The sequence below is a fragment of the Pseudochaenichthys georgianus genome, chromosome 24 (assembly GCF_902827115.2).
Source record: "Pseudochaenichthys georgianus chromosome 24, fPseGeo1.2, whole genome shotgun sequence".
Taxonomy (NCBI): domain Eukaryota; kingdom Metazoa; phylum Chordata; class Actinopteri; order Perciformes; family Channichthyidae; genus Pseudochaenichthys; species Pseudochaenichthys georgianus.
Genome location: NC_047526.1, coordinates 28,135,496 through 28,163,252, shown reverse-complemented (window position 1 = coordinate 28,163,252; position 27,757 = coordinate 28,135,496). Strand labels below are relative to the sequence as shown.

The 27,757-nt window shown below is 41.5% G+C and overlaps 1 protein-coding gene across 2 annotated transcripts in view; it reads left to right on the top strand.

Moving 5' to 3' along the window:
- Positions 1 to 46: 46 nt before the first annotated feature.
- The window catches only part of slc24a4b (solute carrier family 24 member 4b), a 35,424-nt gene continuing 7,713 nt past the window's right edge, over positions 47 to 27,757 (top strand). Inside the window, exons 1-10 of one of the 2 annotated variants that reach the window (XM_034076590.2) lie at positions 47 to 1,041; positions 5,599 to 5,706; positions 17,626 to 17,702; positions 20,254 to 20,328; positions 20,411 to 20,495; positions 20,578 to 20,681; positions 21,009 to 21,083; positions 21,572 to 21,597; positions 22,026 to 22,079; positions 24,512 to 24,606. In XM_034076590.2, the coding sequence (XP_033932481.1) occupies positions 879 to 1,041; positions 5,599 to 5,706; positions 17,626 to 17,702; positions 20,254 to 20,328; positions 20,411 to 20,495; positions 20,578 to 20,681; positions 21,009 to 21,083; positions 21,572 to 21,597; positions 22,026 to 22,079; positions 24,512 to 24,606 (862 nt within the window). In that variant the 5' untranslated portion in view covers positions 47 to 878. The remainder of the gene's footprint in view (positions 1,042 to 5,598; positions 5,707 to 17,625; positions 17,703 to 20,253; positions 20,329 to 20,410; positions 20,496 to 20,577; positions 20,682 to 21,008; positions 21,084 to 21,571; positions 21,598 to 22,025; positions 22,080 to 24,511; positions 24,607 to 27,757) is intronic. The other variant, XM_034076588.2, reaches the window with a different exon arrangement.

The window sequence follows — 27,757 nt, the reverse complement described above, 5'->3', positions numbered from 1 at the left end:
TTAGAAACATATGGATTTGCTTTCATAACAGTGAGACTAGTGTTGTTTTGAGGAGCATGATATCGCTTGCCTGGTCGCACAAATCCAACCTGTGCGATTGATCTGGTGCAAATAACGTGAGAGATCTCCGGGCCGATCGATGAGGTGTCAATCCAGACCGTGGAGATAAAAAGCAGATTTTTTAAAAAGCTGTTTGCACATGCAGTCAGGGGGAAGTCCGGTCTCCTTGAAAGGGCGCATAGTGGGAGGGCAGCTGGAAGTACAGGGGGCTGATGGTCCTCTCTCTCATCAGCTTGTTCTGCACCGAGGAGGAATCCATGTGAAGGGGGAGGCGCCCGAGCGAGGCGAGCTGTACGACTGCTGGCCGAATTCAACAATTAACCTTGATGAACACAGATTGGTTTCACTTAACAGACGCAGGTGCGTGGAGTTTGCGATCAGGCGCAGCTGAGCGACCCCACGTTAATGGCTGTGTACGCTGACGCATTTAATGCCAAACACAGAAACTACACGGAGTGAGGATATTGCAGCTGATGTGTGCTTTTCTCGACGGGACAGGATACACGTTGCAATGGGAGCGCGTCTGACACCCTTCCTCTTGCCGAATTCAGGAGCATCGCTGAATTGAGTTAAATTTGGTGAATTTGACCGCCTTGTCATTGCCCAGCCCACCGGTACCAGCAGCTGAAAGGCATATTCGTTGGAGACGAGCAAAAGGGGGGAGAAACTGTCCGCTCCACTACTCTCCATCTGCGCCGTGGACGGCTTGAAATGAGGAGCACATCCCGGCTGTGTTCCGTTTGAAGAAGGCAAGCGGGCGGCAGTGTTTTGGGCTTTCAAGGACGCAAACAAAGTGGCCACCGGCCGAGCTGAGAAGCATGGAGCGGGACGACACCGACACCGTGAGCGCGTCCAAAAAGACAATAATCTCGAAGATATTTAAAGTTCGTAAGAGGAGGGAGATGCTTTTCGTTCAGGTGTGCTTTATCTGCAGTGCCCTTTTCCTGGCGTGGGCCATGTCGGCGCTGTTGACCAAGACAGGTGAGTGGGGAGGAGACTGCTGAGGGGCACAGGGAGCTGGGGAAGGAGCTAAAGTCTCAGAAATCTGCAGTGAAATCATGCCCCCACACACACACATCAGTATACTTTATAAAGCATCGATCACATGAACAGCATTATTCTCAAGGGCATTGGATGAGAGCGTTACATTTGTTTGCATGTTCATATAGTAGCAGACCGAAAGTGAGGAAGCGTTGCCTCTGATTGTGGTTGTCCAGCCGTATTATAAGATATATTAAAATGCAGCAAATGGCCCAGGATGCGTTTTTTTGTACCCCTGACAGTCGAAAAAGTGAGCTGCACATGTTAGTGTCACGTTACAGTATCTTTTTTTATCTCAGTGTTGGGTACATGCGTCTGTTTGTCCGTATGCCGCAGTGTGCGCGCCGTGGCAGCGGCACGTTTTTAATTTGAGAGGCAGGCTCTTAATCACGCACACCTCCTGCTCCACATGCACACAGCGATCATGTAACCGATCCCAGACCGAGCGCAATTTGGTTGTGGTTTGTTTGCTCTTTGCATTTTTTCTGCCCCATCTTTTTTTTGTTCTTGTTGGGCATTCTCGGTCTCACTTCACCGGAGCTCAGGATGGTGTTAATGCTGGCATCATCACGCCTGGCCCGGGGCCACACACACACACACACACACACACACACACACACACACACACACACACACACACACACACACACACACACACACACACACACCCACACCATCACGCTTCCAGGTTTCGCATGGCCATCGAGGGATGGTGATTTTACGCAGAGGCCACTGACTGTCATTTAAAGGGTGGGTGAGGATAACACTGGGACGCGTTTGCTTGCTGAATGTAACAATATTCATAGCTTGATGCTCGAGGGGTGATCATGCGTGTGATTCCCCCATGCAGGCACACACCAAACCACATGCCCTCCCATGCACACATGTCACAACTCTTACCCTGGGCCGTGCAAACAATGTCACACACACACGCGCACACAGTTATATAAGCTAACTAGCAACCTTGATATTTTGCTGGTGAAGAATGATATCTGACACAGCAATGGGATCAGAGGAACAGGGAACACTAAATCTGTGTGTCATCTTGAATTTTAGTTCCCCCCCCCCTCAAAGTGTTTCTAACCCTATGCTTCAGCAGACCTTGGCCTGTCCTGTGATCTGTCCATCTGCAACCACTTAGGCCCCGGGCCTGAAAGTAGCTGTAAATTCCCCACAACTCCTGCCTGGCCGCAGATCTCTAACTGATGTATCGGGATTTTTATTAATTACATTAAAAAACAACAAGAGGCTTAAAAGATTATTCTGGAATGATATCATACAGTCGAGTGCAAATCTCTTATCTCCAAAGGCAGGCACTGGGAGCCAAAGTAAGCCCTCCTCTGTCACTAATGGCTTGCCTTTTTTCATTTAATCAAGTTTGCCTGACCCACGCCGTGGTATTCATGCAGGGGTATTTGACAGAAGGCGTTTTTCCTTGTGAATACCAGCCTGTGTCCTGTGGTGGTTGTACTGGGAATTCAAGGTGACACGAAAAAGAGAACCAGAAATACTCTCTGAATCCACGAGACCCAAACCTCGCCATAATGAGATCTAATTGAATAGCTGTGGCCTTCTCATCTTTCATCCATCACAACAGGAACACGCATTTGTCATGTCACCGTAAAACCTGTGCCATGTGTTTGCCACCAATTTGATTGATAGTAGTATGGGGGGGGGGGGTGTTGATGTGCTGAACGGTCCAGATGGATGGGATTTGATGTACTACTCCCGGGTTACATCTCCATAAAGAGGGGTGGGGAGCAACATGCTGTCGTGCATGCTGATGGTTGCTGTGTGGCGGAGGCTGGCCTATAACAGGTGTTTGAGAAGCAGGGCTCAGCTCTGACAGGTAGCTGCAGCGGGATGACGCTGATGTGCGGGGTGGGGTGGTGGCAGCAGGAAGGTGGACACGTATAAGTGTCTTCACCACAAAGAGAGATTGATGGATGGTTGTCCTTGGTCCTGAGCTGATTGGACAGAGCTGGAGGACGACATTACTGCTGTGCTATTGTTGCTTGTTGTCTCCCGCTGCTCCTCAATGTAGTCTCAAAGTGCTCACAGCCTTATTCCATTTGGGTTTATTCCTTTGTTTCTGCTATAAAGTAGATTTGGTCTCTGGAATGTAACTGCGGTTTTCATGATTCCAGCTTGGATATAGTGTAATACTGCTTATCTATAAAGTAACTTTAATGTGCGCACAGTATGTTAACCTTCATGGGCGGCTATTCTGAAGATTATCTTTTTGATAATGAGGATATCTCCCTTTTTTTTGCATTCCACAAATCATTGACTGGTTTTAAAGAATATTTAGCCTGTCTGTGGTAAGCTATTCCAGATTTGATAACTCTAAGCCTCAAGATTTTGGTCTAGACCGTGTACCATGCAGTCTAGGGATTGCCTTTTTTGCGTAGGAGTGTATCGGATTTTTTTAAAAATGTTTTAACATTTAAAATGATTTTAAAAAACCTGAAAATACTACACTTCATATCGTCCTACAGCCCATACAAAACATTAAAGAGAGCAGAATGTCAGCCCGGGTCGCAGCATAGCAGTGCCACTGGTGTCCATTGTAAAAAAAAACTGTGCTCATTGAACATGAAGAATTAGCCTGGACAACAAATCAATGCGAGTCATGCCGACAACACACTGCAGTCCATATTTTACCCCCAGCCTGCCTAGAAGTATTGACAGATCACGCCTTAATTGTTTCTCCACATCAGATTCCTGACACAGAGCATGACCCATGTTTCAAAGACATGCATGTCTGTTGTCTTCCAGGAAACTATAAGAATCTGTGTCTTAAACAAATGATTTCACAGTTATGGTCAAGTGACTCCAACTTCTTCAAGGAACTGCGTTAGATTGACTGTTGAGCAAACTTTCTCTGAAAAGAATGAAGTCCCCCCCCCCCCCCCCCCCTCCTCCTCCTTCACACCTTACATTAGGACAGGTTTTACATTGACCATTGCTAGAATACAGTGAGACAAAAGACTGGAGACATTATAGGAGAGAGCTGGTGAGTGGGGAGGAACAGGTTGGAGCGATGACTGGAGGGTTTGGTCTTTTGGATCGGAGAGCTGTGTGAAGCAGCTGCGGTACAGTCTGCTTGTCCAGCGCCTGCTGATTGTCCGGCTGTCCAACTGTACTGGATTGAAAGCCATTTGATAAAGACTGTCAGTCAACATTTGGTCCAGTTAGTTGAGTTGAGACAGGGATGTACTTGAAGGTTGGAGAGTAGAAAAAGAGAGGGTGCCTAAAAAGATATTTGATTTATGTTTGCCAGGCGCTTGTTAACCTGCTAGATGTGTAAACAGACTGCTCATTTTCCTGAAAAAACCCACTTTTATTAACTGACATGTTGGGTTAACAGCTTGTTCACTCAAACACAAATCATTCTACCAAAAGTTATTATTAAATATTAACTCAAAGTGGATATGTGCCGTTTCTAATGTACTTTGAATTAGGGTTGAAACTACAAGTACATGTATTGTTAAATGAAATCAGATTATGAATCTGCAATGAACTTAATCCATTAATAATGTTTGTAATTTGTGCGCAAAAAATGCTATACATCTTGAGTTTAAACTTGTAAAATATCAGTATATTTAGGTTTTCTTTGTCGTTTCTTTGACATTTGGTCAGAAAACGCAATTTAATAACCGTACCTTAGAGACTTCTCTTAATAATTTGTCCTTGGAAGTTATTTTCCATATTTGTTGGACTAAACCATTGATGAATGAATCGAGAAAGTAATTGTTTGCAGTCCCCAATTACTCATCAGCAAGCATCCACCGATTCATTTCCTAACACTGAGATACTGTGATTCGACAGCTACAAAGTCTTTCACAACCTGCAAAGAAATTCCGAACAGGTAGCGTGAACAACTTGTATATCAAACACAGACCATCTGTCCTCAGGATATTCCCTAGTGATGCTCATAATGCGAATACAGCGATACTGTTTAATCATAAGTTACTACTTTGTCAATTCAACATCAAGTTTGTGTGATACATTATGAAAATTGCATGTTTAAAACGCCGCTCAACTCGTTGGACTGATTTTACAGAATACATTTGGGACAGCAGTAGTTTTGTATGTCCTCATTATGGAGGCTTAAGAGCAGTTTAATGAGAAATGAAACTTACGCTCCTCCTCCCACTCTCCCGCCCTGAAACATAATGGCACGGCTGCTGTGTGATTGCTGACGCCGGATAAAAATGTCATGTCTAAAACTTTTAAGAGCAAAGCAACCTTATTTGGATTAAGTACCGTGATCATGGACATGTTGGGTCATGAAACATACTCTGTGCTCGCGCAGCCATGTTAGTTTTGATGAGTTTCAATATGTAAAATGGAGTGTCGAGGTTTCCTAGCATAAACAATGAATATTAGCATTGACCTCCAACATGACGTGTGATATAATGTGCATACTTGTCTACAAGCTTGTTTTATTCATGTTGAATGTGTGATAAGCAGAGCTTCTGTTTTCCATTGCAGGCCATGGGATGATCGTGGAGGGACATCCGAACCTCGAACACTGGGGAAGACGGCTAATGGCCTCAGTTCCAGACAACGAAACGGAGCAGAAGAACTGTTCAGCACCAGGTATGTTTTGGGATTAAAGATTCACTATCGACGTGCTTTAACCTACAAAAGATGACTGACTGTATTTCATAAGACGTCCCACATAGTGATGTACCAACAGATCGTCACTGGGCTCCACAGAGCATCTTAGCGTCTTTCAGGTCATTGTTTTGGTTTTACGCCGAACAAAAATGCCCTGAGTATCCCACTACACTCTACCTGCCCAACACCAAACAGCAGTCAAGCTCAGTTAGCGACTATCTGCTGAACGTATAAAGCATTTAGAAGCTAAGGAGCCATATTTCCCCCCCAGGAACAAAACAAGCTAAACGTATGAGACGTGCGTTCCTCATGCCGACAAACACTATTGCAAATAATGAATAGGTTGTTTCATGTTGCTGCATCTATGAATGGGCAATTGTTTGCTCACATGTTTCCCATAAAATTATGAGGTTTTAATGCTGTCAACAGCTTGTTAAACTGCAAATAATAAATCAATTAATATGGATTCAAATGAGCAATTTTCCTTCATGAGATACAGTCTGTAGATAGTCAAGATCTCTTAGTTTCAAAAGCTGGGAACAATTCAACGTCAGAGACACCGACTGCTATGGGCAGACTATTTCAAAGGATGTCTTATTCCAAGACAAACGCATTAATAACATTTGATAACATCTCAAAGTAGGGCTTAATATTGAACGTTTTTAAAATGATATCCTGCTTTGATTGGGTCTCTATTGCTCTGACTCGGTTGAGAATACTTGCGCTGAAAAGGCTATTAAAAGGGTTGGGTATTGATTATGCTGAAGCGTCTTTGGTACGCTTAAAGGAAGCAGCATTCTCTATAATTAGACAACTAGACTCTATGCTGACAGTTTCACTGACACGGCTCACATCCTAAGTTGCGTTTCTTATGAAATTATTGATTGAAATGTAGCGGCAATGCCATGTCATCGGAAATTCTTAGTGTTTTACAAGCACATGGTTCATTTAACTCTATGATCCTGCATGATAGTGTATTAAAACGGCTCGGAGTACTTTTAGCAACATATGATACGTATACAGTTTGTACTTCCTTCATATTAAATGGCTGAACAGGATTGACCTGCTCTTTCAAGCCTCTATATTTTAAGCCTTGAAGGGGCAATTTATATTGAAAGGAAACCTGTTGAACTAATTTGCTACATTATGTGCAACGGAATATTCTGATTTGTATTCCTATATATTTTGGCTCTCACTCAAAGGATGACACCAGGATGCAGACGATTTAGGAAGTCATTTAAAAACGTACCAGTTTTGTCACCGCAGGAAGCATCCATCAGGGATTGGTGAACCATTGATTCTGTTACCTCCTATTTTATACATATACACATTAAAAACTAAAATGTTTACACTAATGACTCTACACTATTCAGTATTGTGGCCATTTGATGGTGAAGCTCTCGGTCACAGTGGGTCCTTATTGAAATGAGTGCCAAATGACAAGATTATGTGCTTGAAGTTTTTTTTCCTAATCCTTTAGGATTACCTTCTTTTTTTCCATTCAAATGTCTTCGGCACTGGAGGCACCAGACTGAACTTCACATTCCACACATTTCTCAACGGCTCTAGTTTCCTTTGCTCTGATCCCTCCACTGCTCTGCCTCGTCACCGTGATCTGATCATATGACTCTTTGTTTCCTGGGTGTCTGGTGAATATTCCCGTAATAGATGGATTTCAGGCACCCAAACTGACCAGTTGCTTTGTTTCGCCCAGTCGCCAACAGCATGAGCCGCCCTGACTGACCGATCATACGTAGAGTAATGTTCATTCTAGTATGTTCTGCCTCCACTGTGACATTTCTCCATGCTTTAAGGTTCAAAAAGGTCTTTATTTCTCTCATACTACAATTATCTTCAAACAAGACGAGTAAAATCTCTGCATCAGTTTGAAGAAAGTGCCTCAAGTGGCGTTTGGTCACATGGAATCACACAATCAGCTCTTTGATGACATGATTCATGGTCAGTTATATCCAAACAATTCAACAAACACAACTCTGGAAATCATCAATATGACAATCTTGCATGATTTGACACACTTGTCTTTGTAGTTCAAAAGACAGTCTGACTTATTGTTCATGTTGCAGTTGTCATCTGGAATGGATTTGCATGGTGTCTGTGGAAGGAGACAACATTTTGGAGTATGACAAACTTATTTATCACCTGAAGATTTCCCACAAACTTAACAGAAGTCTTTGCTTCCAACTCTCAGTGAGAATCATCTTTGTATCACAGATCTGTGGGTTTGTCCAAATTCACAGGGAAGTTGTTGGTCCAGAACTGCTGATTCAGCCAAAGATAAGCTCGCTGTGAACCCCTCCAGGGGAACGCATTCACCGTGCATCCCAGCTCGATCGGATAACAATTATTATAGGAGGCATTTTGTTTTATGCTGAGTGTTTGCAACATCTAAAGCTCACTTTAATTAAGCCACTGTTTGTAGAAGGATAGATCACATTAAGATAGCCCACATTAAGATAGCCCTGAGGCCTGTACTACACTGAACAAAAATATAAATGCAACACTTTTGTTTTTGCTCCCATTTTTCATGCGATGAACTCAAAGATCTAAAACATTTTCTATATACACAAAATAACCATTTCTCTCAAATATTGTTCACAAATCTGAAAAACTCTGTGATAGTGAGCACGAGATAATCCATCCCACCTCACAGGTGTGGCATATCAAGATGCTGGTTAGACAGCATGATTATTGCACAGGTGTGCCTTAGGCTGGCCACAATAAAAGGCCACTCTGAAACGTGCAGTTTTGCTTTATTGGGGGGGTCATTGTGCTGTGTGATAAAACTGAACATTTCAGAGTGGCCTTTTATTGTGGCCAGCCTAAGGCACACCTGTGCAATAATCATGCCGTCTAATCAGCATCTTGATATGCCACACCTGTGAGGTGGGATGGATTATCTCGGCAAAGGAGAAGTGCTCACTATCACAGATTTTTTTTCAGATTTGTGAACAATATTTGAGAGAAATGGGTTATTTTGTTTATTTAGAAAATGTTTTAGATCTTTGAGTTCATCTCATGAAAAATGGGAACAAAAACAAAAGTGCTGCATTTATATTGTTGAGTGTACGAAGCCGGATTTTCGCTTAGCGAAGTAACTTCAGGGTTAACGCTGGGTTTCCGGTCCTACGATGCTGGTTCACTTCTTACCGGGGTAGATATCCATGATAACTTATGCTGAACAGCAAACCTGGGGGGTATACTACGAAGCAGGATTTTGGTTTAGCAAGATAACTTCTGGGATTTCCAGTTCTACGAAGCTGGTTCACTTTTTAGCGGGCTAGATCTCCATGGTGACTTATCCTGGAACCTATCCTGTGCTCCGAAGCCGGATAGGTTCCAGGATAAGAGATCAACTCAGCGAAAGCACCACGCCTGCTGACCAATCAGAGCTCAGTGTGTGGAGGAAATACAGTTTAAACTGCCGTTGCAGGAAAGACGGCCGGCCAAAATCACTGACTGTGTGAACGTGAAAATGAATAGAACATCACCTCCATCTTCAGAGCAATCTGACTATTATACTATTGTGTTAAGAAAGCTTAATTAAATATCTGCCACAACATAAGTAACCGGATCAAAGTAACATTACGTTGCCTACAGTCCGCGGCACTGAGTGCAGACGTCGATATGTCCCATTATCACATCATAATGTATCATATATTTCCTTATCTGAGTCAGCTGAGCCGTATCTGGCCGTGCAACACTCACAGCGTCACATACTGTATGCAGAAGTATTATTTTAAGCAACACATTAAGTTGACGAAACACTCGAGTCAAATGTAATTAAAGTCAGATCCACTCGTGTTTTAGACGGGGCAGTGATATCATAAACCTGAATTTTTTTTTCTGTTGCCAGCTGTATTCACCTTGCAGGTGCAGCTATGTGGCTTTGATCCTGGATAAAGTGTTTAAGTCATGGATGTTTAAAGTTTAACTTCTTCATATGTCTAATATTATAGTTGACTTTTCATTCAGGAAGTAATAATAATTCCTTGCATTTATTATAGCGCTTTTCCAGTGCTCAAAGCGCTTTACAGATACACATATACATATTTGTTATATACATGCAATGGTCACTGTGGACAATACCCACAGGAGCAAGTTCAGGTGAAGTGTCTTGCCCAAGGACACACCGACTTTACAGACGCGGGTTTCACCCCTTGATCTGATGATCATTGCACAGCACACTACGCCACACCGTCCATCTTCACGCCTCGAGGTCATCGAGGCGCTTTTACAAGTACACATTGATATCATACATGTACTGTGGACGTTACCCACAGGAGCAAATCCGGGTGAAGTGTCTTGCCCAAGGACACAACGGCCTGACGCAGTGGCGGCAGGAGCGGGTTTCGAACCGGAGTTCCCCAGCACCCCCCTTGATCTGATGATCAGATGCACAGACCACTGCGCCACCCGTCGTTAAGTATGACGCTGCGCTGTCAGTGCGCTTCTCTATGTTTGTGATTGGTCGAATGCTCCAGATACCACCCCTTTCATGTGAACGCGCACCTAACTAGATAGGACACGGCTGGCTTGAGCGAACGAGTTGATAGCCAGCGTTGTTGGACAGTTTAGCGAGAGCGGCTTCGTTTTGGATTAAGTCAACCGGATAACTCAAAACATATCCAGGTTAGGTTGAACTAGTCGTAGTATAACCCCTGGTCCGGAGCAGGTTAGGTTCCTGTGTTCACTCAGTGAAAGCACCGCCTGCTGACCAATCAGAGCTCAGTGTGCGGAGTTTAAAGCTATCAAGTCATATTACAGGATAGAGGAAATACAGAAAAACTGCCATTGCAGGAAAGAAGGCCGTCGTGAACATTTATAAAATATCACCTCCCATCTTCAGAGCAATCTGACTATTATAACATTAGCGTTAAGAAAGCTTACTTAAATATCTGCCACAACATAAGTAACCGGATCAGAGTACATTAAGTACAGACGTACGCACTGAGTGCAGACGTCGATGTGTCCCATTATCATTCAAATCACATCATAATGTATCATATATTTCCTTATCTGAGTCAGCTTCTTGAGCTGTATCTGGCCGTGCAAAACTTACAGTGTCTCTTTTATTGGCCTTTGACGAATTACCCCTAAACTAACAGTTGTTGTGCCTCTGCTGAATTGCAACGAAAGCCTATAAAGTGCAGAGAGCTAAAACAGTGAGCAAGGGACTGATGCATCCTCTGGTTACTGTTATTTAACCGTCACATGGAGACCTCGAGTCACACCACCCATTGAGATGCGTTTCCCCTGTAGCGGTCCCATAACAAATGGAACAAATGCACTCTTTATTTTTTTAACTTAAATTTAAGAAGTTGCAATAACTCTCTGGAACAAAAGGTTGTATCACTGAATTCAAAAGTCAAGGCTGTGTGAGGAATGTGATCAGAGATGTGTGTTTGACTTAACTTAAGGACACAGAATATTAGATCATATGTTCCCCTGTGGCTAATGAGGAATCATTTGCTTTTAATAAAGATGCTCTAATACCATATTTAAAACTTCGACTTGAGTGGCATAATTGGCCTGATAGAAGTAGACTGCGACAGGGCAAAAAGTAGAAGTGAACAACAAAGCAAAGGTTTTAGTATGGCTTGGTTTGTACTATGAATTAATCCGACAGGATTTGATTGTAGAGGTTTTAGATATGGCACTAATCTGCTCAGAGTCAGGGAGGGTGCACATGTTGCATGTTAGGCTGGAACAGTGGCGTGGGCGAGGAGGAACTGTGGGTGACTGGGGCCCGACGCGGAGGCGTCGTCACTCTGCGAAAGCTTGCACGGTTGCTTTGGTGTAAATGTCTGTTGGTGGGTAGAGTGTGACTTCTGCTGCTGGAGAAAACACAAAAGGATTGTAGGCAAATGTGTGGATGGTGTATTGTGAGTCTTGGTGAATGTGGTCAGGAGATTTGGCGGCATCGAGAGGGTAAATCTGCTGGCTGGTGGCGGCAAGTCCATGTAGGAATGCAGTTTATCAACTCCAGGGAAACACCAGAAGGAGGCTTTTTAAAAGGGAATTACACAAACGCGGATTATGCTGCGGTGCATAATGGAAACTGACCTCGCTTTGCTTCTCCCTTGCATGCCAACAGTTGAACAATGCAGTTGAGGGGGGAGAGCAGGCACGAGCACCTGCAACAGGGCACTTTCCACGCTGTGCAGTTCAAACACGCTTGACCTCTTAAGTCATTCACATTCTGTTCGGCTTCAGATCGGCAGCCAGTGCGCTACGCATTAATCTTTCTGTTCTGCTTTTGACGAGTGCTTTTCATTCAAACTGAGGCTAGAAAGGACATTTCCCCAGGTTTAAAGTCCTAGCCGAGTGGTAGCTCTTCTCCCTTTTGCTCTTACACTGAGGAAGCTGTTTACCTATTTCTCCCGTACACAGCTGAATGCTTGCGTCTCACAGCGGCGGCGCCTTTAGGTTATTGAACCAGGAGTCTTCTGGTCCACCAGCTTGGCCTCTTTCAACAGCCTGACTGCTCCCTCTCGTACACACGGTCACGTATAGGCTGAGGGGAATTCATGCTCAAAGTAGAAGTGAAATAGGTATAGGCGAGTGTTCATGCAGGTGAAATTGCATGTGTTTAAGTGCTCACATGAGCAGTTGTTCATGTGATGTTTTAAGCATGTGAAAGTATCGAGCTAACAAGAGGATAATCCTGTGTCTTGTGTTAACTTGAGCCCCTGCTCCTTTGTTCCCCTTCTCAGAACCTGTTCTTTCTGATGGTCGCAGAGATTTTCCAGCGGCTCGTGATGTTGTCCTGTTTTACAAGAATGGCTGATGTCAGTCACAGTTGAGTCATGCTGCTCAGCGATGTGTGCCAGAGCAAGCTAATTATCTAATGGACTAATAATGACCCTGAGGAATCATTCTCCTCTGAAGAGTCTGACACTACTGTACTGGAGTGTCGACTGTATTCTTTTAATGACTGGGCTGGTGTGTGGGTCTGTGACAGAAGCTAGCACCAGGCCAGAACATCAGCCAGCCAGAACCACACCAGCCAGAACACACACCAGCCAGAACACACACCAGCCAGAACATCTTGCATGCATCATAATATTATTACCCCGCTGTTTATTATGGGATTAAGTTGTGTTTTTACTTGAGGTTTACTTGACATAGGACTGTAACAACACTTTCTTTGTTAGTCTTTTTAGTCCCGCCCACCTTTAGTAGTGCAGTAAGTGGTACAGAGTGTTGTGTACAGTAGTTGAGAGTGTAGGGTTGAGACTGTCCTCACTGTCCTCGTGTCTCTGGGACAACAGGTGGCACTCGGTACTGAGCTCCATTATATAACGGCACAATAATATCTAGAATATTACCAGATTATGGTATAATAAATGTGAAGAATGACTGGCATGCTCTGGATTTAATAAAATAAGGTTATCCAAGTAGATTTCCTATATTAAGAGAGAATATATGTTACACTCGACATTTGTGCATTTATTCAGTGTTTTTAAGTAACTACAGAATACATTTGACTTGATGTGTAGACGGGTCCCAACAAATGTAAGGAAATGTACGCGTGTTAATGGTACATGGAATAAAAGCAGGATTTCAATTGATTTTATGGACGGTGTGAAAAGGAATAATGGGAGGAATATTATTTCTCATAAAAAAAGCAAGGCTCTTGCCAAAGTTATTTTCTCGCATCCTCCACAGACTTTCAACAACATTACATGAATATTTTAAAAACAGTAACCGTGTTGAATTGGTCCCAGTCAATAATTTAAAGATGCAAAGGAGATTATTACTCCCTTTTTTTTTCGGTTTAAAAAAAAAAAATGCTGTCCTTTTCACATGGCAAATGTCTTTCAGAGGGAACGCTGGAATAAAATAGAACATTTTGGGTAAGAAAACGGTGTCCTCAAAATAAAGTCAGGTCACCCTTTTCGGACCCCTTTTATAATTGTAATGCTGTCAAACTTATGGACGTAATGGCAGTGCTGCATCTTATAAAATGCAAAGTTTCAGGGGTTGATAAGAGGAGGAGGGAGGGGTTGGGGACACGGATGAACAAAAGTGTTGCCAGTCATTTCTTGCATAAGCTGCACAGTCAGGTGTCCAAACAGAGAATCCAGGGTTTATTTATAGTATTTCGATCAGCTTCTGTCCTCCAGCTTCTGTCCTTTTTTTTTTTTCAGACATCCCTTTTTCCACGCTCTCGTTCCCTTGTTGCCTCGAAAAATGACAGCAGCTCCACACAAGAGCAGCAGGATAGATACTTTTTTGTTTCTTTCAGATGTGTACACATTTTGTTAAAGCAGAACACCCTCTACTCTATTCTAATAACAGCTTTCTTGGCGCCATCTTAAGCAAATGTACCTGAAGATCTTTTTTTGTACAAGCTGTACTTTATGATACAATTATGTATGCTGTATTAAATCTGTTGGCGGGGGGAGCCATGTTAAACTGCAACTATTTTGATTATTATAATTTTTCACTTGTAATTTAGCATAAACCCCAAACCTTCTAATTCCAGCTTCTCACTTGTGAAGATTCGCTGCTTCTCTGCTGCTTTTATTTGCAACTTACATTTAAACAATTGTAAGTTTCCCTAAACTCTTTGAATGAATGACTTCAGAAGGTTGCTCAAATCTTCTTGATAAATTGTTTCAATTTTCGAAGAGAATTCCTTTTTTGTTAAACAAGTTCTTCCAAAATCCATCATAACAATATGCCTTCTCCTCTTTATTCCCCTTATTTTCTGTAAGAGTGAGCCGTAATTCAACTCAGCTGCACATTAGTCTATTGATGGGGCTCATTTGAGATGCATCACTTAAGCAATCTGTGTGTTCGTCCTGTCCTTGTGTGGGAATCGCCTGCAGAAGCATGTTCACGTCCGGTTTGACCTCTACAGCGACGAGACGGACACGAACCCTGTAGACGCTGTCTGCTGAATGTTTCCAGGGGCTGGGAGGTGACCGCTGTCTGTCTCTCTGCTGGCGCCTTTTTAAACACCTTTTGTGACCACCTATTTTGACCTCGCTCTCAGCCAGACCTGCTTGTATACTGTGGCAAGGGGCTGAACATGTCACCAAAGAACATGGATGTCAATGGCATTTAATTATCGATTCATGGAAGACCTGCAGGTTTGGCTACAGAACGTGGAAGCAAGAGGTGAACAGGCTTAGACAAAGGCAAATTCAAACCGGATACTTTCCCCGTGGTTTTATATGTTAACCAGCCATATTAACGTATGGTTGTCTGTCCATGAGGTATCGGTAGGAGTTTAGCGTACTGTATTGGCATCAGTTGGTTTTCAGTCACCTCCGAGGGCACAGCTGACATATCCTGTGATTGATTGTGGCTTTGCTTGAGGGCCGTCGGCTTTTCAACACGTTTCATTCAGCACATAAACCTGTCGGAAATGAAATGAGCTAATGCCGCCATTGACCGTTAATGGTGCAGCAAAATTCCAATGTCAGCCAGGTGTTCTTCAGTTTCTCGTCGTACTTCGCAAACGCATTACTCACTCTTTTTGTATGACTATTTTGTCCTCTAATCAGTAGCATTAAGTCATTTACTGTGTCATAAAGGCAGTCTAAGTGCTAAAGTGAGATGCCAAAACTCATACAAATCCCCTAAGATTTACTTGTGTCCCACCACTACTGAGCAAAGGGCCTTTACTCAAAGGAACTAATGCTATTTCTGGTAGAGATGTGTTGGATGACACGAAGGTACACAATGTACTACATTTCCATATGTGATGTCATTGACTGTAATCTGGGAGGCATGCAGTTGATTAGGTGGGATTGGACTATATACAGTGTTTGATTTGCTTGTGCAATGGTCCACATGCAGCACTGATTCAGTCATGTGTGCACACCATTGTGTATCAGAGAAACAGGCAGTGGGGAGGTTGGGACAGATGCAGTGAGAAGTCTCAGGTGAGCAATGTTCCACTTCACAACTCCATATGCGACTAGGGCCCAAATCTTGCTTTTATTGGCATTGTTCTGCCAGCTCAGACTATAGCATTTTGTTCTTGCATAATTTTTGTGTTACTGCTCTGCTTGAGTTGGTAAAGCGGAAAATCCCTCCCGTCTGTTTTCTTTTTCTTTAGCAAATGTGTCTGCATGGCTCTAGGGATGGCAAAGTTGGTTGAAATTGCCATGAAATTCATCTATTTGTAGTGCACAAAGGATGACTTGACTGTCGCGGTAGTGTCGGCACTGTTGACAAGTATTCATTGCTATTTAAATCTGGCGTATTCAGTTATGTCTCTCCCATGACTAGTTTGGTGATCCACTTTAATTTGGTGCCATCATTGGGTAAAATACTTTGGCTTATGACCAAACCAATGAATGACAGCCACAATTTGACTGTGTGCATTGCTAATTGGCAAATGTTAGCATGCTAATGCACTTAACTAAGATGATAAACATGATCAAAAACACAAGATATTTTGATTTCACAGCAGGGAGAGCACAGGTGTAGGTAGCTAAATGAATGATGGCTGAAATCCACTTTGGCTCATGAGTTCGGTTTCCTAGTAAGGCATACTGGCTCTCACTTTAATAAAAGAAAGCCATTGTTAGTGTTAGTAACACCTGTGCTTTTCCTACTTTGGCAAGTCCACATTTCTGCAGTGAGAAAGGGCCTATTGTCGTTGTGTGCACCTTATTTGCATTCTCTTATCAAGGTGATATACAGAATGTAAAAAAGCACAGCCCTATATACTGTACAGATGACCAGACGGCAAAGGATGCTACAAACCCAACACAGACACTTCAAAATAAAAGTACACAACAAAAGAAAAAAAAAGGTGTGAGTTGAACTCTGGGTGAATATAAAAAATATATTAAAACTGTGACAGTATCCACTAAATTAAAAAACTCTCACAACTGTATCTGTAAAACACTGCTAAAATATTCATTGATTGTGACATGCTGACATTAGCATTTGGCGCAAAGCACCACTATGTCTAAGTATAGGCTAAATGAGCCGCTAGCATGACTCCTCTTCATACATCCATGCTGTAGACTCTGTCTAGTTTTTTTTTCAGTTGGATTGTTTATTCTCCTTGTAGTATAAGGCTAACTGTAGCTTAGAGCTAGCTTGTGTAAGTGTTATGCTAGTTTTGTGGCAGGCCGGTTACAAGGACAGACAAGATATGAGCCCACAGCTCCTGTCCAACACAAACAAGGCGGATTTGGCCGCATATGTCGAAAGAAGGCCAGCTTCTGTCTCCAGCCAGGTGCACCGTGGAGGCTGCGCTCCCAGAGATGTCAGCCGTATGCTGGTACCACAATCACACTGTGTTCCAGCTGCACCTCTGAATGATCAGTCCCCAGCATGGGAGGGTTTTCCGCCTGCTTGATTTTAATTCTGTATGACTTCAGGCTCTTAATATAGCCAAAGCTTTCACATCAGCTTTTGAAGATGAGATAGGATGGTTGTGTTTTTTTCCCTTCCTTTATTCCTTGAACAGGGTCTAAAGTCATTTGTTGTCGAGTCGTGGGACTGAAGATGATTTACAAAAAGTATTCAGATCCATCTCAGGCCTTTGAAAATTCAAAGCCTCTGATGTTGTCTCAGGTTCCAGCTTTCTTTTTTGGATGATGATCACAGGTTGCTGTTCAATTTGCATTTGACCCCTTCTTGCTGTGGTGCCCTGTTTTGAGGTGTACAAGAATCCAGTGGGAAGAAACGGAACAAGGAGAGCAGTGATGAGGCTCCCATAGGTACCACGACCAAGAGTTTTTTTTGGTTGGCTTGTTTACCCAAAAGGGCACCCCAGGCCTGCTCCTCTGAGACTGACACCTACCTTGAAGTTTATTCGATCCTCTCTGGGTGGTTTGGGGACATGTACCTCTCTGTCATACCGCTGATGTGTTGTGACCGTGACATTTCCTTTCTGCTCCTCAGCGGTACACGAGTTCCCCAGTGACCTTTTCACCACTGATGAACGCAGAAAGGGGGCCGTTGCACTTCACATCTTGGCGGTAAGAAAAGTTGTATGTTTTATTTTCTTGTAATAAAGCTGCTGCTTCTCACAGAGCTCAGATGGTTGCAGGTGGATTTAAGGTATCAGTTTTTTTTCTTAGCAAGATTATAAAGATGATTTTTAATGTTCAAATGATGCACACATGAGAAAGATGTAAGAAAAGTGGGTATTTGTTTAAATACTACTTGTCCTTGGTATAATTCATATGTGCTCTTGGAATAGCTCAGTAAGTGCATTTAGAATTTGTATTCACATATTCCCTTAATGTGTCTTGAATTGATCTAGCCAAAGCACAACTACATTTAATAGGGCTTGGTATAAAGTAAGCAAAAAAGGCCTACATGCAAATCGGTAAAATATGAAGCACTAGATTAAAATCAGCTGATTAAAGAAGTCTTCACTATGAATGTACATCAGAACAACTAAACTACAAGATGGCATTCATTTCATTTTACAGTTTCGAGGGTCATAAAGTGCCGATGTCTCTCAAAGGAGAGCTTTAACTCATGAGTGTCTGTGTGGAAACCATCATAAATATGCTATTGCTACTCTGATATTATAATATTTTTAGTCAGAGCGCGAATTTCAGAATGATTAATTAAAACAATGCACAGACTCGTATTGAAAACAGGCCCAGAACGGGGGGGGGGGGGGGGGGAAGAGGAGAGGAGAGGACAGGACAGGACAGGCAAATAGCCAATATTTCTATTGCAAAAAAAGAAGCTATTACTGTCTACATTCAGCCATGCTCCGCTGATTTGACATGGAGACACACAGGCGCATGTGGAGTTCGCAACGGGTTCTTCAGTGTTGTTCAGCAGGAGGTGGATTTAACTGGCTTTAAGAAAGGTTCCTAGTCAAATACAACTCGGGGCTGTAGCCAGTATTTTTAAAACGTGCTGAGGTCACAACACAACAAATCCTGCTCAGAAAACTTTGACCAGAAACTAAACAAATGTACATTTCCAAGCATAAAATTAGGTTTCAAAGCCTTTTTCATACTCTGGCAGAAATGCTGAAACTTACAAACAAGAAGAAAAAAAAGTATTCACTTTTGCCCCAATGGCTCTGCTGCAACTCAGCGAGGGAACACAGGGAATGTTATACTAAAAACAGTGTAGGGGTGTTGAATATAGCTGAAAACTCATTATAAATTTAGATGTGTGCGTGTATATATAGTTGTTATAAATATATTTTTGCACTCCAAAAAACAACAAATATATAAAGGACATGCCTCAGTGGTGGCACCAATACACTTCATCTTAATACTTAGCTTTTTATTGCATTGAGAATTTTACAAACATTAGTGGGAGGCAGTTGTGAGATGAGAGACCTGCAATACTAATAATTCCCTTGTGTAATTATTTCTAAACCAACCTCAATAATCACCAACATTATCATCAGTATTGATGATTGGGGTTTATAATTTAAGATTGGAGATCAATTTAAGATTGCAAATCATCTTAGTGACAGGTGAGGGGGGAAAAGTATTCACAAACTACTGGATGATGGGAGGTAATATACTCTGTTAAAAGTACAAGTCCTGCATTATAATGGTTCTTTAAATACATTTAAAAGATTAAGGATAACAAAACGACATGTGTAACAGTACTCATTGTACAGAATGGTCTATTTCAGAGTAATTGTGCCTATATGATAATAATTACTGATACATTAATATGTACATTGCTTCAGTGTTGCAGCTTGTAAAGGTGTGGCTATATTTTAATGTCATATACTGAGTAGATTAATTTATAAGGGCGCTTTATCAGTTGATTTATATTTTGTTCAGAATAATCCAAATCTCAAAGTACCTATTAAATAAATGTAGTGGAGTAAAAGGTGCCATATTTGCCCTTTGTAATGTTTCGGGGATATAAAGTAGCACGAAAAGGAACTACTCAACTAAGGTACAAGTACCTCTAAAATGTACTTAACTATAGTGCTTTAGTGAAGTGTTTATAGAAACGTTCATAACCAGGAAACGAAGATTTGTCCAGACTGATTTTGAAGTGTCCCCATCTCTATGTTCCACGCTGAAATATGAGTTCTTACTGCTGAGAGGAGTGAGATGAAGTCTGTGTGGGGGGTGTGATCATCCTGCAGTCCTGCACTGCCCCCTGTGGATAGCATAGAGCAGAGCACTGCTGCTGGCTGCCCATGTGATGTCACAGCTGATCCATCATTTATAGATCTTGCCTCAACTACTGAAATAGGCTGCCTCCCACCCACCTCTATCCTGACATAAATTGTAAGAGAAAACTGCCCATCTCTTAATTGACATTTTAATTTAATGCGATTTTAATTTAATGCAGGCTTATTTTAATTGGGTGCTGCGGTTTGAGATTCCCCTTCATCTGTCCTTTAGCTGGAGAACATGGTGCTCTGCCAAGGCTCTATTTACTCAGTTAATTTCTGCTGATTTGGGATGTTTCTACAGACACATTCCATCTTGCCCTTGACACACACACATACACATACACATACACATACACTTGCACATACACACACTTGCACTTCTAATGTAACTCAGCTGATTCTGTCTCTAGGCTCTCTACATGTTTCTCGCCCTCGCCATAGTATGCGACGAATACTTTGTGACAGCGCTGGAGAAAATCTGTGAGGTACTTGTGAGTTTTAAGTCTTTCATCTTTTCAGTCGCACATTGCCGGTTCGTCTGTGAAATACTTTGCTTTATTTCTGCAGAAACTAGATCTGAGTGAAGATGTTGCAGGAGCCACCTTCATGGCAGCTGGCAGCTCTGCACCAGAGCTTTTTGCATCTGTCATTGGTATACACACACACACACGCCGACATTCCCAGATGGTTGGATTCACCGCTGATTCTGATTGGCTGCTGCTTCCTGTGTGCAGGTGTCTTCATCACCCATGGCGATGTGGGGGTGGGGACCATCGTTGGCTCGGCCGTCTTCAACATCCTTTGCATCATTGGTGTCTGCGGCATCTTTGCTGGACAGGTGTGTTTGTGTGTTAGAGGGGCTGACTTCCTGCTCCGGCTGCATCCTGCAGTTTATTTTTAGACCGCAGTACGGCACATGTGTAGCAGAAGTTTTTTTTTGCTTGGGGGGAACAAAGCCATCTGCTTCGGTTAGCTTTCTCAGAACTGGTTTTACGTAGAAATGTAGAATAAACTCTCGGGCATTCTTGAAGTAAACTTTTACATATTGTGTGTGTTTGATAGCATCATATAAATATATACACCAACGTGCTTCACAGAACTCTAATACCCACAGATAAATAAAATATCTAAAATGTGACACTGCACTTTCCCCATGTGTTATCAGGTGGTGATCCTGACCTGGTGGGCAGTTTTCAGGGATTCCACCTACTACATCCTGTCTGTTTTGGCTTTAATTGCAGTAAGTTGGACCACATGGATTTATTAATTAAAGGTGGGGTAGTTAAGTTTGAGAAACCGGCTCGAGATACACTTTTTGTTATATTCCATGGAATGCTCTTAACATCCCGATAGCAATGAATATCTGAAGTGCTTTGACAAAAAATCCATAAACGTCATCTGTGGAAGCCGTGGTACTGTCAAAAGCACGACCAATCATCTGAGCCGGCGCGGCTAAAGTAACTGGATGGCCTACCTGCCTGTCAGCCTTCCATCTGGGCACAAACTTATCTCGTGCCCTCATTGGTCATGTGCGCGTTCGTGTGTATTGGAGGAGGGGCTCTGTAAGGAAGTGGCAGATTTTTTCCGGCTGTGTATTTTCAAATTCTAGCGCACTCGAGCTGGTTTCTCAAAAATTACCTACCCCACCTTTAACATCAGCCATGAATGTAGTTTTTTTTTTTTTTTTTTTTTTTTATCTAAGAGAAATGTTTAATTTTTACTTTTCAGTTCATCTATGACGAGAAGATAGTCTGGTAAGTTTCTCATTCAGTTATTCTGTAAATATGTCCACATTTTGAGCAAGACAATGAACTTTTCAAAATTAAATAAATGTGTCTCTTCTAATGATTTATGAGCTTACATTTTAAGCAATAAAACTCACCCTTTCTTCACATTCAATGATTTTGATTTTCTGGTAGGACCTTTAGATCATGATGGCTACTGTTAGCAAACTTGTCATTTATATTTCTGTAACTGACATTACTATTTTCAGGCTTTACGTTACACTGTGATTTCTCATTGTCCTGTCACTTTTTGAACTCAAGTTGAATAATCTCGCTTAGAAATGTAAAACTTCTAGGTTTTAAATCTTGGTTTATCCACTGTAGTAATCCAACATGTCCTGGATATTCTATGTATTTATTATCATGTTATCCATCTTATGTCTGTTCTTCCTCTTTAGGTGGGAGAGTTTGATACTGGTGCTCATGTACATGGGATACATCCTCGTCATGAAGTGAGTTCTGAACATTTTGTCTCTTATTCGATTATTCAGTCCGACTGATGGCACGTTCCCACAGCAACCACCTGAGTGTGGGGGGGGGGGGGGGGATGCTTGAGCTCTTACCCACTGATACCTGTGGGCTGATAATGATGAGTGCACTCAGGTTTCACAAGAGGAGAGTGGGTTTCCAGCTGGAGGAAAGCTTCTCATTTCCATGTCCTCTTTCCCAGATGTTAACGCTCGGCTTGGCTGCCTCAGTTCCAGAAAGATTTTTGTGATGCCCTTTCAAACATTTGGGATAGCATTTTCCTACTTTTTGGATCTTTGACAATCATACTAGATATCAGAACTTGTAAAATTCAATTTTAATTATACAAATGGATTTATACAATGTGTTTTTAATGCTGCGAATAGATCTCCAGTTGGCAATTTCTGGTGTTTTACTAGTTTAGTTTAAACGAATAATGAACTGTATTTAATTTTATAAAACTGTTGCCCCATGAAACACTTGAATATAGTGTATTATAGCCTTTCTGAGGGGTAGGGGTGTCTTTGTAGTCTGGGGTATGCATCATTTATGAGGATTTTTCGATAACAATCTTACACAATCTCGTCTTTCTGTTTTTAATCCGTCACCTTTCAGCTTGTATCACCAAAGTCAACCTATTTTTGCCTTGTTGTGTGTCCATAGTCCAAACTGCATAATGCCGCCCCACGTCTCTGTCCAGCAGGTAATCTGTGTTACACTCGGCAGCCGTCTGCTCTCTCCCTGCCATGAGAGTATAATCATTCTCCCTCTTCAGTGGCTAAGAGCACAGGCTTAGCCGGATCCCTCCTCTCCTTTCTCATTTGGAGGAAAGAAGTGCTTACTGTAGGATGTAGTGTCATACGTCTCCCCTCTCCCAAAAATATCTGCTGACCATTACGAGCTGTTCCAGACAAAATGGAGTAGAGGGTTTTATTTAGCGCCATCAGAGCACCGAGGTGACCTTCCAGTGCCTGGGTTAGTTTTTGTACATTTCCCCTCTCCTCAAATAGCATGCGTGCTGACAATTGTGAAAACAAATAACACCATAGGGAAACAACTAATGACACAATGTAAAACAAATCTATTAATGCTTTTGAATCCTAAATAATGAGCATTTGTTTTGGGATGTCATTAGTCTAGATTGCTTGGGCCCAACATTGACTTAATTAAATTAGAATCAAACACCCTCGTCCTATCTGCATACAATTATCCCCATGTAGTCTCTTGTCCTCAAAGACTACAATGTTTAAGTAACTTTTTACAATGTAGCACCAATTTGAACTTCTGGGTAGTATTAGATAACTTTGTTAGCATTTGCCTGACATCTTAAAAACTATATCCACAGTTTAAAAGTGGATACTGTGATGATAAAGAACAGTAAAGTATTAACATTAGTGTCTCTTGTCAAGCTAGCTCGATGTTTTCTTATCACCTTATTCGAGGTTAAAGAAGGAATAAAGCTCTGTATTTATTTTTTTACTTTATCGACAGCATCAACATTCCTCAATTCGACTCCTAGTAACATTTTTAGCCTTCGTCAGTTTTGGCTTAAATTCTGTACAAAAAAAACCTTCTATCCTTTAACGCTGAATTCAGTGAAGGAAAAATATAACAAACTTTCATTTAGTTTTAAGGTTTACACTTTAAGGCATATAACCTCAGAAAGGGAGAGGGCAGCTCCTGTGGGGAGTTTTGGTCCCATGTTGCCCATCTTAATATCCTTTTTAATATGACACATTAATGAGATCTTTCATAGTGTGTTATATTCTTGGCAATGTTTCCCCCGAGTCAGTTATGTTGAAATTCCCCGTGTACATCTTATACAGATGTTATGGGCTACACATTGAAACCATTGCCTTGAAATTTGTGGCTAGATGGACTTCCTTTCTTTTTTCCGACAGGGATATTTTGAAAGTGGCTGAATGGCTTTTAAGCTGCATTATAAATACCCACATTACTTCATTCGTTTACAATTTTACCTGCAAAGATGGCCTTCTCGCACAATGTTGAGATGACCCTGGCAAGTAAAGTGTGTTTAGTGTTTGTGAGATCCCTTTTGATGAAATGTCCCCCAAATGGTCTTAGGCCTCTGGGAACACTAACTTTCTATGCTAATGTAGAACAGCATATGTTTGTATATTAAAATGCTGATGTGGGTTTTTAGAAAGTAGGCCATCTTTACTGTAAACTCATACTATAGAAATGCAAAGGAAAAACTGGTTATTTTGGTTAATTAAACTGCATATTCAATTCAGTTCCAGCCTTTCATCTGGAGCTCATAAACCCCATTTGTTGTAAAAGTATTTCTTCAAACTGAATGCCTTATCTTTTTGTTTCCCCCCTCCCCTTTTTGAACTCTGGGTTGAATTATTTCAGTATCTTTAATTTAGGGGATTTTGTTCCATCTCTTTATCAGATTCAACTCCAGCATGCAGAGATTTTTCACGGGTGCAAAGTCGAAGAAGAACGTGGCCAACGGTAACGCTGCGGCCAGCAGCGAGATGGAGGATGGTAATACTAGTTATGACTATGTTGTGGATGACGACCCGTCATTGCCATTGCTCTCACCAGGTAAGGTTAATCAGACAGGCTGGGTACCCCAAGACTATTCTCTGCCAGTAGTGAATAGTGAAAAATATATTAGACGATTTGACTTTGATTCTCTGGAAGTGGTTGTTTCCGCCGTTAGAGGGTCTGTGGCTTAAGCTTTGCTCCTTTCTGCTGAATGTACCTACATTTTCCTTATCTTATTCTGCTGGAATTAATTTAAAGCAAAAGTTTGACATTTTGGAAACTATGCTAATTGTGTTCCTTGCTGACAGATAGATGAGAAGACCGATAACGCTCTTAGATTTGTTTAGCATATGGACTGGAGACCGTGTTATGTCTAGATTATCTCTGGATTTGCAAACCGTTGCATAATGGTTAAGATTAGGCATTGATCCTTGAAAAGTAAAGGTTAGGATAATTTGTTGGGCAGCGAGTCTTGTGAAAGTTAGTAAATCAAGAGTTTGAATGACAAGGTAACTCAAAGTAACGAACAAGATAAAGTCAAACCCAGAACAGCTTTTAAACCAGTTGGTTATTGTCCTTACCCTTACTTTACATTTGCACAAATGTAACGGCTGAAAGAATGAGTTTACTAATGAGCTTTAAGATGATGGTAAAGAGATTCTGTTACCTTGGTAGAAGCATGTGAATTATTTCCCCCCGTTTTCAGGCTTATCCCAATGCTAAGCTAATTTGCTTCTGTCTGTAGCTTCATGTTTAGCATAGCCTACTGACATGAAAGTGGTCTCAGTTTTTCTATGAATTTAACAAATAATAGCTGACATGCTAAATATTGATCTATATAGGTGCTTTTATGAAGATTGTCACCTTCAGACAAAGCTAGGACACTCTTCACATCAATGTTTTCCTTTGGTACAGTATGCTAGGCTAACTGCCTGCTAGCTGTAGCTTTATGTAATGTTAACATCAGTTCACACAACACATTTTCCGAATTGTCAAACTATTTTTAACATGATTCTGCAGAACTACGTTTTTCAAAGATAATGAAAACTTCAGTCCCTTGACCTCATGAACTGCACTACCTGAAGAAAGACGGTTTGTTAAATGTACCTTGATCTTTTTCTTTGTCCTGTGGTAATTTTGTAAGTCCTATATGTTCCTCGATTAATTTTTCTTTTGCTGCCAAGTCCCTTCCTTGGCTGATAAGCAACTGAAGCTTATCGGAGCATACAGGGGGCACAAAATGAAATGCTCCTGTTTTTCAAATGGGGGCAGCAAAGTAGAGTTATTTAATCTTCCTTCAGTAATGCAGTTAAATGTCAGGGGACTTTGTTGTCTTGGGTTTCAGACTTATTAAAAAAAGTCTGGATACATTTGCCTTTTCTAAAAACATATTTTACTGTCATGCTCTTTGAGATGTCCTTTTTGCCGCAACTCTGCACTTCTTCCTTTCCTGCCTTTGGCCTTTTAGAAAGAGTATAATCAGTGACATTTAACCCTTTCCACTTTGGCTGCATTAGATTTAACCTGCCTGTCTGTTTAGCCTTACTAAACTTATTCTTGCTTACTGTCAACAGTGTTGTGCTGCTGTGTGCCAATTCTTTCTGCTTGCATACTACTTTTCTCCTGCCGGTCTCTGGGGCGTAGACCCCCTCACTCCTGAAGTGGTAATGAATTTCACAAGAGGAAATGTTTATGCCGGCTCTGTTTACACTGTTAATTTATGTGCATTCTTGCATGCATAATAAGTCAAATTTTAAGGCAGAGTTAAACTAATGAGTTTACTGTAGAACTTTTTAAATCCCCATTCACTGCATCTTAAAGTTAATTGTAATGAGGAGTTATAGGGTATCAATAAAACGTGTAGAGATAGGTTTTATTGTCAGAGCACACATTTACTGTGTCAGATACCTGCATTACAGATTAACATCGTCTACTGATAGACGCCGGAGGTCATGTTTTTCATGTCATTTTAAAATCAATCTCGGTCGACCGATAAATATTCACTACTCGCAGACTTCAAAGCTGCACCAGGCCATTTGGGAAAGCTTTTTGAAGCTCAGTACCCAGAAATCATGTTAACTCTGCTGGTGTGTGATGTCTTATACCAAAGGGGAAAGAGTTCAACGTTGGTGGGTCCAGGGGGGATTCCCAAATATTTAAACTCTATGATATGAGGGTAGAGTGAAATAAAAAAAGGAGTGATCATTAATCTGCTACTCTGTCAAAACTGTAGTTATTTTTATTAAGTGGTCCCATAGCTGAATTGGCTGCAACTGGAAGGTTTTTATGCTGCTCTGTGAACCTCACTCATACATATATTCTATATCCTGCAAATATATGCAATTTGTATTCATAGGTGAACTTCTGTAAAAACATCCTTATAAATACATCCATGAAAATCTCATGCATAAAAGTGTTGGTTTTTATCAGTTGAAACAATTCATAGGTTCACTTTTTTTTAAAACCCTATTAAATTATCTGTAAAATTCAATCGTTATGGACTGCATTAGAAGTTGACATTTGGAAGATGATCTCACTTTATTGCGAGATGTAAAACACTGGATTTATAATGCTTTTAACCTTCATATTATGTTCCCTTAAAATTAGTTTTCTGGCAAGACAACAAACACAAAGAATCTCTTCCCTCATCTCTGAAAAAAAGCTAAGGGAGCCAATCCAAAGGAGGAATGAACTTCAGAGCTTTGGAAAACATCCCAACCTGTCCAGACGGGACATCCAGGCTGTTATTTAGTGGACGCTGTTACTCTGAAGTTTTGATTTGTGCAGGCATCAAACTGCCCGAACTGAGCCCCCGTCGTGATTTAGGGTAATGGGAATGGTGCGTGTTGACATGAAAATCTTGCCTGGTGCAGCTCTAACTCAGAAAATATGACAAAAATATCTCAGGTTTAGCAGTCATTTATATTCATTAGCAACTTGTCCCAGGAAACTGGAGCACTATTGACTTCAAAATGATTCTCCAGTACAGTACATTGTCTTGCTGCCAAGTCCATATACTTCAGTGAGGCAATTAAAACGAATAGAAAGTGAGTGAAAACAATCATATGCTTGTCTGATGTTTGGTGGATTCATGGTTTTGATATTTGGTTCACCAATTACATTTGTTTTATTTTTCTATATTTAAATC